This window comes from Magnolia sinica, chromosome 4 (assembly GCF_029962835.1).
Source record: "Magnolia sinica isolate HGM2019 chromosome 4, MsV1, whole genome shotgun sequence".
NCBI classification, from domain to species: domain Eukaryota; kingdom Viridiplantae; phylum Streptophyta; class Magnoliopsida; order Magnoliales; family Magnoliaceae; genus Magnolia; species Magnolia sinica.
This window is the reverse complement of record NC_080576.1, coordinates 52,391,156-52,404,511: the sequence shown is the minus strand read 5'-3', so window position 1 is coordinate 52,404,511 and position 13,356 is coordinate 52,391,156. Positions and strand designations below refer to the sequence as shown.

General features: G+C 40.5%; 1 protein-coding gene across 8 annotated transcripts in view; it reads right to left on the bottom strand.

Moving 5' to 3' along the window:
* LOC131243112 (probable plastid-lipid-associated protein 12, chloroplastic) overlaps positions 1-13,356 on the bottom strand; it is an 88,790-nt gene that overhangs the window by 12,823 nt on the left and 62,611 nt on the right. For 6 of the 8 annotated variants that reach the window (XM_058242217.1, XM_058242219.1, XM_058242216.1 and 3 more), the window contains 3 exons: positions 6,620-6,697; positions 6,420-6,499; positions 4,149-4,259 (listed from right to left, as the gene is read on the bottom strand). In XM_058242217.1, the coding sequence (XP_058098200.1) occupies positions 4,149-4,259; positions 6,420-6,499; positions 6,620-6,697 (269 nt within the window). The remainder of the gene's footprint in view (positions 1-4,148; positions 4,260-6,419; positions 6,500-6,619; positions 6,698-13,356) is intronic. The other 2 variants (XM_058242218.1, XM_058242214.1) reach the window with 1 other exon arrangement.

The following is a 13,356-nucleotide window of genomic DNA, read 5'->3' as shown; positions in this document are numbered from 1 at the left end:
CCTTGGACTAACATGTGTTTGATGCTTGCCGTCTCAGGCTGTGTGGAAGAGACACATGGGCAAGGGATGAGGCCCATGGTTGACACGTCTCCAACTCATGTATTGGCATTCTCTCGTGCAGAGTCTCGGGTTCGGAGCCACATGTACTATGCCCCTTTGGTGAAGACACTTGTGACCCAAGTTCTCTTTATAAGGTCATCGAAACCGAGTCTTGCTTTCAACTTGAGGAAGGGTCGAGGTCTACGGCTTTGTTGGACTAGTCATCAAGGCCCATGACCCCTCCTCTCAAATTGAATGGACTCCTGCTTATCGTGGTGCCATCTCTCTCTTTAGCGAGGTGGAAGGGAGCCACTACATTAGCCCTAGAAGTTGCCAAGGATAGGAGTTCTAGGATGGATCTAGTAACATGCCCTTGGCTCGAAGATCCATCAACGGTGGCCTTTAAGGTATCTCCCTTGCAGTTGTCTAAAGGTTGTGAGGAGGAGGTGCGGCGTTTGGCAAAGCTGATGGTGCATGAGCTCGCGAGCTCTTCTCGAAAGGTGGATACATCTCCACGGCGAAAGGAATGAATTGGGTGGGCAAAGTTCTAGGGCATGTAGGGAAGTAATTGGGGTCACATTCGGGGACTACAAGAAAGATTACCAAGCTTTGTTCTAGTGCTTGTTGGAGAGGGGAGAACAAAAGGCCATGGAAGCAAGGTAGGGAGGTGCCATCAGATCTTCGAAATAGTGTAGGGAGCTGAAGAGCCTTGTATACTTGATTGATTATGAAGGTGGGTCAACCTCCGAAAGCAGAGAGAAGGGGAGAAAGAGCCGAGAGGTTTGAAAATGGGGATCATTAGTTAGAATGTGAGAGGGTTCGGTTGCCCTAAAAAAGGAACCCAAATAAGGGATGTGTGTAGGCGATACAAGGCCCAGATTGTGACATTGCATGAGACAAAGATGCACTGACTGGGCTAGAGGATGATCGATGAGCTCTAGAGAGGAAGAACGAATGAGTGGGTTTCATTGGATGGTGTTTAAGCAGCTAGGGTGGTGGTTGTGATTTGGAACTTTGCTCTATGGGTGAAGGAGAACTAGTGATGCGGCCGGTTTTTTTTTTTTTTGGGGGTTAACGTGTCACCTGCAATACGAGTGAGTTCTCCGAGTGGGTGCAAAGGAAGGAGCTTGTTGTGGATTTGCCTATGGCGAGTGTCAAGTTTAAATGGTAAAATCGTCAATAGCGACCCATTTGTTCTAACTTGGAACGTTTCCTGGTTTCGTCAAGAATAGGTTCCCTCTTGTTAGGTAGCATAGCTTGCCAAAACCATGTTTGATAATTTCTTAATCATATGCTTGAAGTCAATGAAGAGCATTGGAGGCCCAAGCCCTTTCGATTCGGGTCATCATGGCTTGGAGTGGAAGGTTTCTCAGAGTTGATCAGTGCTTGGTGGACCTAATTTAAGGTCGTTGGTCACCCCGAGTTCATTCTTTTCCAAATACTTATATTGCTAAAAGGGAAGTTGATTGGTTGGAGGAAAGAGGTGCTTGGGGATAGCTATGTGGAGTTAAACGGTACTCCAAGATTCATGCAATTGATGTGAAGGAAGAGGGGATAGAATTGTCGGAAGAGGAGAAAGCTAGAAGGGATTGTCTCTTAAGTACAAGAGATGCCTAACAAAGGAAGAAATAGAATGGAAGCAATGGTTTAGAGCAACGTGGTTAATGGATGGAGATAAAACTATGAAGTTCTTCCATGGTTAGCAAGCATCAGGACAACAAGCAACACATTTAGGAGTGTAAAGGTGGGATGGGGAATAACGAAAGAAAAGTCTAAAGTCTGTGATGCCATTATCAAATTTTGTGAAGATCTTCTTCCAAAGGAAGGGTGGAATAAACCCGAGCTAGATAATCTGGAGTTCCCGTCGATCCCGGTTGTTGAGCCAAAAGCCATTGAGACATCAATGTTCGAAGAGAAGACAAAGGCGGCAATGGATGCATTGGGAAGGGATAAAAGTGTCCGGCCGGATGGTTATCCAATGGCTATTTTCCAAAACTTCTGGGAATTAGTGAAATCCGATGTGAGCAACTTTATAGAAGAGTTCTTCATTAGCATTCATCTCCTGATGGAGTTGAGTGATTCCTTCATAGCCCTAGTCTTGAAGATAGAAGGTGTAGATTGCCTTAAAGACTTTAGGCCCATTAGCTTGATAGGAGCCCAGTATAAATTTTATCAAAGATTTTGGCTTCTAGGCTCCTCTTAGTTCTTCAATAGATTATCTCCAAGGAATAACGTATGTTCATTGAAAGGAGACAAATTCTATATAGAGCCTTGATTACTCACGAGTGCATTGACGCACAACACAAGGGGGAAAATGGTAGAGTCTACACGCTCTACACTAAAAAGGCATAAGACCACGTCGAGTGGGATTTTGTGGACTATATGTTGGGTTAGTTTGAGTCTTCTGTTGTACTTTTTATCCTTGTTTAGGTGCCCGAATGATGTCTTAGGGAAGATGGAGCAGTTGAGGCGTGACTCTTTATGGCAAGGGCCGAGGAAAAGAAAAAGTTCCACCTAATGAAATGGGTTGAAGTTTGCAAGCCATAGATGAAGGCGGAGCGGGGCATTCATAACTTGGAGGTGATGAATGGAACTCTCTTGGGAAAATGGATTTGGCAATTTTCTACCGAAGATGGTAGTTTGTAGAAAGAAGTCGTGTCTATAAAGTACGACTTGGGAAATGGGGCTTGGTGGATAAGGGACTCTTCTTTATACAAGATCTAGATGTTGTGGAATGAAACTTCTCGATTTAGGAATCAATTCAAGGAAGGGGTGGGTTTCTCTTTAGGGGATGGGAGGAGGATCAGGTTCTGGGACAATGTCTAGATGGGTGATAGGGCCCTTCCCAATGATTTTCCAAGGATTGCTAGCTTATCCTCCGAATTGGATATCTCAATTGCGAGCTGCTTCACAACAATGGGCAGTGGTATGGTGGGGACTCCTTGTCGAAGAAACCTCACAAAAGGGGAGGAGGAAGAATTTGTTGCCTTGTCATCTAAGCTGGTAGGCGTCTCACCCTCTCCTCCTTCTATGGACTTGTTGTCATGGAATATTGAGAAGTCATAGCATTTCTCTGTTCGTTCTTTCTCTGTCTTGCTCTATCGGCCTTCTCCTAGTGGCAGTTGTGTGCACACTACCTTCCTTTGGTCCTATGGGGCCTCCACAAAGTATATTGTGCCTACGCTAGCTTGGTTGGTTGGTAAGAAGGTGCTCACCTTCTGACAAAAGAGGAATACAATAATGACAAATGCACGCCCTCTTTGCTTGCGTAACGAGGAGTTTGTCAATCATCTTTCCTTCACTACCCTTTTGCGATTGTCATAAGGGATCGTATTTTGAGCTCTTTCAATGTTTCTTGGGTAATGCTGGAGTCAATTGGTGAGTTCTTTTTGGCTTGGCATGGGGGAGGGGCGGGGAAAAGAGGTAAAAGGGTGTGGAGATGGGCTTTGTTAGTGGGCCTTTGGGCTTTACGGGTGGAAAGGAACAAATAATGTTTCCACAATTTTAGTGGGACAATGGAGGAAGACAGGTTAGGTATGAAGTTCTTGAGTGTGCTTCGATCTCTAAGGTTATTGGGGATCATTTTGTTTGAGTTTCTCTTGAAGAGGTAATCCCTCTTTGTATATCTGTATTTTTTAGCCTTTTTGGCTCTTTCTAATAAAATCATCACGTTTCCCAAAAAAAAACGTAATAGTCTTTATATCATCCTTATCATAACTATAGCAATAACAGCCATTACACATATACCATATTTCAATCCGTTCATACAGTTGCATACATTTGCTACTCGACTACCACTGCAAGCTGATATGATAAAAGAGTAAATAATCCTTGGCATATACAATGTTGGAATGCTAATCAGCTACATACAACACGCACTAGCACATTCATTCTCAAGTCGATGCCGCCATAAAAAGAAAGAAAGAAAAGAAAAGAAAAGAAACATTTTTAGAATCAGTTTATCCAAGTTATTACTGAAAAAGAAATCATCATTCAGTATCAGCTTCATAGTTTCGGAATTAAATGCAGGTTGGATGTTGTTTTCCTACTAAACAAGCATTTCTCCTTTCTTAAATATGTGCAAATTTCAATTAGATCAGAAGACTTACAACAATTCAAGGTTGAATTTTCCGCTGACCTCCACAGGAAGCAGGAATTTGCCACCGATCAGGAAAGCCGTTTCAGCCATTGTAACAATGTATGTGTTATTTTCAGATACCCTGCCAAAGTGTAATATAACACAAATTAAGTGTCAATGGAAACCTTGAGAACCATGTCATTAGGAAGCTAGAAAGGGGAGATGATTGTTTACTCCATAAAAGATATGATGCTAAATCTAATCTAAGTATAGAAATATGAAATACAATTATGTATCCTTGGAGGAGCTTATGTGGCTTGAAGCCTGGTCATTCCCCTAGCCAGGATATCTCTACCAGCTCGACTAATGAACCGGAAGCATGAGCTAGCCTTTTCAACTAAACAATCAGTGAGCTTGATGCACTTTTGGGTATGGCAAAGCAATGCACCATATAGCAAATTGTAAGTGATATAATCATTGCATTGAAAACGACCATGAGCTATCATCCATAACAGTCACACTTTTTAGAGGTCGAGAGCTGTCCACACTAATGCAATTGGAGATTCACTTTTAACTGCAAACTAGAATAGTTATACATGTCCCACCCGTGGAAAGGGGCCCATGATTTGCACCATCTCTGTGGAAAGTAGCTTCCAATCCCACCAGAAAGGTTAAACATGTCCTACTTGGGCATGGTTTGCTCCTAGGTGAGAATCTTGTAGAACTTTTGTTTCATCTGTTAATATAACTTAAGAAAAGATGAGACAATGCTATTATGATGACGGTGGTGAAGAAAGAAATATTTTTCAAAAGGTCATTTCTTCTATTCATGAGAAACACTATATCAAATTGGGTCCTTAAAAATTCAAGTTTTGACTGTAGATCCTGTAGATGTGCAAGGACAAATCCATCCTAGCAGTCAGTTTTTTCTTTTTCTTTTTTGTATTTGTTTCAATTAGTTGCATTTAGCACAATGTGACGTGGTTTTCTTGAATATCTTCGAACACTACTATTTGAAATGACTTCGTAAATCCATTTAGAAGGTATCAGGAGCTCATATGCCAATGACTGCAGAACCATAAGGATTAAACAATAAATTTTCCTGTTTGATCTTAATTTTTTCGGGATTCTTCACAACTTGGATTAGTGACCACAAAAATTAGTGTGAAATATATGGAATAAACTGAGGTGCCTAACTAAAATGACTAAATAATTATATGCCAAAGTATAAAGTAACAACCAAAGGGAGCACACCATGCACATAATATTGCCAAAGTCATTATCGTATGCGAATTGTAATAGGGGTTGAACCGTATCATATCGTAAATCATAAGATTGAACCATATCGTATCGTAAATAATAAGATTTTTTCTTATTCTCACAAAAGATTGAAAAAACATGCCAAGAAAATATTAATAGATCAGGGAAAAAAAAAAAAAAACTCATCAATCATCCATTTCCCATCAACATACACCAAGAAAAGTAATACTTATAATGATATTATGTATGCTATCCTACACATATCATGACAGTAAAGGATTCTTGAAAATTTCCGTTCTTTTTTCTTTTTTGTCTTTCAAGAAATTTACCTTAAAAGACATACAAGAGTCCTTTAATAATTTTCTTTTCTTTTGTACCTTTCTTGAGTGATGAATCACATTAAAAAAACTGCCATTTGATTCCGTTGACTGAATAAAAATTATATTTTGATTCCTTTGTTTTGGGTTTTCAAATATCAAAAACCCTAAAATCTCCCTCCCTCCCTCTCACTAAAAAAATGAGGAATTTTCAATAGGGGAGTGCCAAAGGGTACAAAAAGGGAAAAAAACAGAAGAAAATTTTGATTTTTTAAGTAAATTTGGGCCTCATTTACGTAACCCCGCTTCTCATACAATTTGAACTATAATTGTAGGATTATGTAAGATATACAATTTGGGTGCACGACTTGAATTATACATCAATACAATAGGATATGATTTGCAGAATTGTATTATGAATTATACATTCCTGATAACACCGCATGCCCATATAATTGGAACTAAACCTTGAACAGAAATGGTAACATCCAAATGCCTGCAAATAGACCTCATTCAAATGTTTCACACGAATAGCCAACAAAAAAGGAATTACCTCTGGAGACCAGAGGTAGAGAACCAACAAAAAAGTACAGATCGCATTGCACTACACGAGAAAATGCAGATATGAAGCGGCCACACATTTCTCAGTTAAAACGATTATGGTTTGCTAGTTGTGACAACCAATTTCTAGGAAATGTGAAACCAAATAAATGAGAAAAACTCACACAAAGTTGCCAATCGCACGTAACCCGAACCCAGGCAACACATCTATCAGATGTTCCACCTGTCCATAGTTTCCAAAATTCTAAAAAAGATTTGATCTGGTTAGAAACTCAATAGCACCCATCATGAAGAGATATGAAATATAAATTTTCTACAATAAGAATGATATGTGCCGTGTAGATGATCAAATGCAAGGATTCACCTGCAAGCCTTCAAGACCATTAGCAGCCACATCTAACAAACTTTCAGCCTCTGACTGCAACATACATGAGATTTGATTCTGTGAAAGTTGAGAATGGTATGCATATGCAAGCAAATAACATGGAAAATGCTTAATTTCCTAAGAAATATGGATGTGAGCCACAAAATAAAGTTGTAAGGAAATTTTGTGGAAGATGGTCGTCTTCAGAATATTATGGGTTCTGTGGAAGGAAAGAAATAGAAAAATCTTTGAGAATAATATTTCAATTGGAAGACTTCATTAGAAGAAAGATGCTTGGCATGATCATCAATTGGGCAAGGTTGACGCATGAATACTGCAGTTGCTCCTTGGAAGTTCATTTAGGGAGTTGGACTGAGGGTTTAGAAAGGTGTAGTTTTGCGCACCATAGGTGAGATTCTGGTGTTCTTTGTTTTATTTTAGTTGGAGTGAAAAGAGAGTTGTTGTATTAGCCATCGGAAGCTTGTATTGTTCTGCTTTTTCTTTATACACTCGTCAACATTCAAAAGGAAGGGTAGATTACTTATGATAATCAGCTTCTTTTAAACGACAACGATTAACATAATCACATCTTTTTGGTAGGTAAGCTAGGATCTGACCTCATAATGGCAAGGTTGCTACAGAGAGCACTGTCCAATTGAACGAACTTGACCCCATAATAATGATATTTCTCTTGTACCATAACAATATCCTGCTTTTGCAGCAATTAGGTGACTTTTTCCCTATTAGATTTAATTGCAGTTTCATACTTTCATGATCCAAAAGACCACAACACAAGAAAGATAATCCTGGTAATCAAGAAAGTCTAGATAAAGCAATGTCCTGGCAATGAAGTTTTTATGCAAGTAAAAATTGCAGCAGGGGGAAAAAATAACAAAGACAATAAGAAATAGGATAATGTCAGAAGGGTGTGATAGGTTGAGATTGTATAAAATCTATGGAAAAAATCAATGTGCAAATCCATTGAAATAAAAAAGGACATCAGATATTGGATCTCAACATTGTGATTATCACTCAGATATCTGGAACCAGATGGTTACTTGTAGAAATGCCCCCATGCCTCCCCTATTTGTAGGCATAAGGAACTGTCTTTGGTTAACACTGTTAATGGTGAGGAAACTTAAACATGGGGATTGTCACATGTTTCCCCTTCTTTCAAAATGATTCAGAAATTTTTTTTATGAGAAGGAGAGAAACAAGAAAAGCTGCATCACAACAGGGAAAGGAAAAAAATAATCTTGGAAAGCAGGCCCAGAAAAACAAAGCCAAAATCAAGACAAGAACGAAGATAAAACATAGCCCTGCCCACAGATTTGGTTGTTCCAGTCGATCACAGAGGCCACTCAAACTGTACCCTGCTTAGCTAGTGAAGAGATTTTTTGTTAACCTCCTCCAGGATCTTTGAAAAGGCTAAACTACACTCTGAACTCGAATCAAGAGCTTCATCAATAATGTCATCAATCCTCCAAGGGATCGGCCCGCCTGAAGCCCACAAGATAGCATTTTGAGAATTTCCTGCCTATTTTGTTGGGCAAAATAAGAATCAATTGGCACCTCATCCCTTAGAGAAGAGCCACTCCCTCAGTGATATTGGAATCAGGAATACCAGTCAAACCTGAAAACTTGACTATAATCATGCCCCTATGGTCCTGCATGATCAAACCCGGAGTAGAAGAGGGGGGGGGGGGGAGGGGGCGAACTTTGTTTTCACCGGAAGACAACACCAGCTGCCAATTTCTTCAATCAAAGAACCTGAAAATCCCTTAAATGTGGTGTCCAAACGTGCCCAACTCATGACCATACTGAAGATGATTTACCAAAGAAAATTCTACTGTTTCTTTCCAGATAGCTGATCTACAAAGCTGTCTACAACACATCTTCCAGAGGATGAGACCAAGAGGCCCCCATGCCTTCACAGTCCAGCAACTGATCACGTCCAGCAGCAAATACAGGAATACTGAGATGATTCCAAACTTATATAGGATCTCCGGCACGAGAATGTGCAGTGAATTAACAGGAGTTGGGCAGTCTCCTCCTTGCAGCAGCAAAGGGAGCATCTGTTGGTTATCAAAATGCCCTCGTTCCTTTATGCTCTGGCTTCATGTTTGTGTTATGGCTTTTTTAAACTTTTCTGGGATAAGCTCCTTTCTAGTTAGGGTTTTAGTTTACAATTCGATAACAATAACAAACTGAAAACCAACTTTCATGAAGTAAACCAATAACAAAAGATCAAGGGAAAAGAAAAGAGCTGGGTAAACATTCTGAATATGATGGGGCCTTCATGCACACACGCACGCCCCCCTTACGCACGTATGCAAGGAGGAGGGCCCCACCATCGATCTGGATCGATGATAACGTCCAGGGAGGGCCTCCTAGCTAGAGGATTGCGTTTTAGTTTGTTGGAGTGGACTCGATAGTCGTGTAAATCCCACCATGGGTTCTCATGATCGTGACCCACTATTCTAATTAATTTAGTACTTTGGGTTTTGCTTATTATTACTATTAGAAGTATCAAGACGGTTTAAATAGCTTTGATTAGTTGTTATTTTTTATTACTTCGTCACCAAGTAATAGGTTGCGCACACGGCGCGAGTTTTGGGGTATAGGGTTTTATTATAAATAGGCACCCCTTGTAGTCTTTTTTATTCATTGAAGATTAATAAAATTTCTACATTTTTCTATTCCTCTAAATTTCTGAGTTGTAGAGATTCAATTGAGTGTGAAACCCTCCCTTCCTCGAAGGGCTGACTATTGTGGTGTGAAGCCACACCTATCCCGATTCGCCCCCACCTTCTTCCATCCATATTTCTCCTCCTACAATCATTTACGCTTCAAATCCATCCTCTATTGCAGCCGTTTTTCTTTCTACAGCAAATTTCCAGAATCTAGCCCTGCAGGAGGGTTGAAACTTTGGCGGAGTACCACACACAAACCGTGCATCGGATCGAGCTGAAATTTGGGGGTTTTGGAGTCCACCCATGGCCGACCAGGGCCAAGCTGGCCTTTTTCTGAATAGTGGGCCCCACACATGTGCGGCCGGGATGGCACGCAGTGTTTCACATGGCGCCCGTAGCGTACGCTGCGTAGTGTAGCGTGGCCGTAGCACTACGCAGCGTCCCAAATAGCGTACGCTACAGGGGTCGTAGCGTATGCCATATTACGTAGCGCGTAGCGTCCGTAGCGTAAGCGACAATGCATTGTTTTACTATTTTATTTTTTAAAAAATTATTTTTCTCACGTTTTCTTTGTTTCTAATATTAAGGAATGTGACACTTGTATTATACTTGATACTTTCAACCTATGGGATTTTTATTTCTTTTCATACTTGTGACTTGTGGTTTCAATTAGACATTATTAATTAAAGTGGTTTGCTTAGAAAGTTGTTGATGTGATAATTATTTGATTTGGCTTATATATGTGGATTGGCTTTTCATAAACGATAACTAATAGCTTTTTTGAATATGCTTATAATTGATAAAATGAATCATCTTTTAGGCATTTTTATATATTTTTTTCACTATTTATTATATTTGTCCTATTTTTAAATTAAAAAATAGAAGTATCGTGTAGCTTAAGCTACAGGCTACGTATTTACACTACACGCTATAGAGGTTTGATTGCTACGCATCACGCTACCGCTATTTAAAACACTGATCGCATGCATGTGCGTTTGGGCCATTGCTGCTGTTCACACGTGCGGTACTTCTCTGGTTCGTTTCTCTCCTATCTTCCACCCAAAATCCCTAAACCTAACCCTAAATTATTCAAATCCCCAATTTTATGCCCTTTCTTCAACCTTAAGGTTCCCCGAATTAAAATTTTTGAATCCCTTAGATTGGGGGTATTGTTTCTGTGCGTGTGGATGAATTTACCCATATTTGATTTTTGTTTGGTCCATAATTTTGATTGATCCGGCCATAGCATGTGTAGGCCTGGATCCGCATAAGATTCCCCTTGATTGAGTATTTGAACTTTTGTGTGGGATGTGGAATTTTGAATAATTGTTTCTGAACTAGTGTAATCTAAAGCCTGAAAGTCTTGCACATCATACTTGAACTTCATGTCCTGCATCAAATTTGGTATCAGAGCACAAGGTTTTTATCGGGGAATGCAATACATGTTTAGGGTTTAGTTTATTTGTGTCTATTATGCATTAAGCATCATCATATAGCAGTGATCGAAATATCGATACTATCGGCCGATATTATCAGTATCGCACCACTGCGAGACGAAACACCTCCGATAACACTCAGAAGATACCAAAAATCCAAAACTTCAGATATCGTACGATAATATCGTCGATATCGTGCGATATATTATCGATATCGTGCGATACATTGTCGATATCGCCGATACAACCCACCCCGATTTAGATATCGCGGTATTTCCGCCTCCATTATTGTCGGAAATTGACAAACAGAGTCACGGACACTCACGGGTGTGTTTGCAGGGGACTCACCGGTCCCACAGTAGCCAACAACCCACAGGCCACAACGATAAAAAAGCCGATGCTGTAGGTTGTGGAGAATAAAAAAATTTAGAATTAGAAAAAGAGAGAGAGAAAGAGAGAGAGAGAGAGAGAGAGAGAGAGAGAGAGAGAGAGAGAAATCGGAGACTACCTGTAGTCGTAGGCTATAGCGGTGATCGGAGGTGGGCCATTCGATAGGTAAGTATCTGTATACCCCTGTCCTTGAATTTTTCTCGCTATTTTCTTCAATTTTTCTCTTTCTTCATTGATTGGAGCGTGCCTTGGCGGATTTCTCAGAGATTCGGCGAGAAATCAGGCCGGATTTGAGGAAACAGAACGAGAAATCCTCCTCCGGAACCCTCGCTGCGTGAGGGAGAGGGAGAGCGCTCATGACGGAGAGGGAAAATGAAGAAGATGGCGCGGGAGGGGTGAATTAGGGATCGATGCGCAGGAGCTGGTTCACTGAGCACGGTCTTATCGTACTCAGTAAACTCAGTTGGGCCCACCTTTAAAGTATGTGGTCTATCCACGCCGTCCATCTGTTTTACCATCTAAATTAAGGGGTTGATCCCAAAACTTAGAGACGAGCGGTGGATCATACCACAGGAAACAGTAGTCATACTGATTTCCACCGTTGAAACCTTTCTGGCCCTGCAGTGATGTTTATTAGTCATCCAAACCGTTAATAACATCATATAAACGTGGATGAAGGGAAAATAAGAATTTAAGATTGATCCAATCATCCAAGACTTCTGTGGCCAAAAAGGGTATTTTAACGATGGATGTCCAATTCAACCGTTTTGTAAGGTGTGGCCCATTTAAACATTGTATATGGTTTATTTTTGGGCTAAAGCCTTGAAATTATCGGGTGAAATGGATGGACGGAGCAGATAAAATACATAAATCATGGTGGACCTCACACGAGTTTACACAGTACGCTGAGCGTAGTGCGTTACTCACTGTACAATTGCATAAAGTGGTGTCCGTGTTCTTTGGGTCCCACGGTAATGTGTGTGTCATATCTACATCGTCCATTAATTTGGAAATAATTTTTGAGGGCATGACACAAACAATGATGTCGATCTAAATCTTTAGTGGACCCCGCCACAGAAAAAAGCGGAGAGAGTGACGCCCACCATTGAAACTCGTAGCATTCTTGAGGGCCCATCATAATGTTTATTTGTGATCTAATCTGTTTATAAGTCCAGGAAAATATGGAATAATGCAAAACACAAATATCATCTTGACCATCCATCTCTTGTGGCCCTCAAGAAATTTTTAATGGTGAACGTCACTCTCTCCACTGTTTTCTGTGGTGGGGTCCACTCGAGCTCTGGATCTGACTCATTTTTTGGCTCACGCCCTAAAATGATCTATTCAAATGGATGGACGGTGTGGATAGAAAAAATACATCATGGTGGGACCCACATAACTTGTTGACGTTACTTCAGTAGCCATTTAGAGGAAATCGGATTGCGAGTTACTCAATACGCTCTTATCGTACTGAGTAAACTCTGTTGGGCCCACCGTGAATGTATATGGTCTATCCACGCCGTCCATCCGTTTTTCCATATTATTTTAGTGGTTGAGACCAAAATTTAAGCATACCCAAAGATCAAGTAGACCATACCATAGGAAACAGTTGGAATAATGACTTCCACCGTTGAAACCTTTCTAGGGCCCACAGTGAATGTTTATTTCTCATCCAACCTGTTCATAAGATCACACAAACATGGATGAAGGGAAAACACAAATACAAGCTTGATCCAAATCTTTTGTAGTCCCTAAGAAATTTTCAACGGTAAATGTTCAATTGACACTGTTTCCTATGGTGTGGTCCAATTGAGGTTTAGATATACTTCGTTTTTAGGCTCAAGTCCTAAAATTATCTGTTAAAATGGATGGACGGAGTGGATAAAATACATAAATCATGGTGGACCCCACATAATTTACTCAGTACGCAATCCTCTTCCGATTTAGAGTTGGTGCGAGGATGTATAGCGGAGACGGATTGACTACTCCACGCGACACCGGCCTTTCGCTAGTGGTCAGTGCTCTGTGGGCCCCACCATGATGTGTGTGTTTCATCCATGCCTTCCATCTAATTTTTATAGATCATTTTACAGTGTGAAACTAAAAATGAGGTATATCCAAATCTCAAGTGGACCACATTATAGGAAACAGTGTTGAATGAGCGTCGACCATTAAAAACATTTTGGGGGCCATTAAAGTTTTGGATCAAGCTGAATTT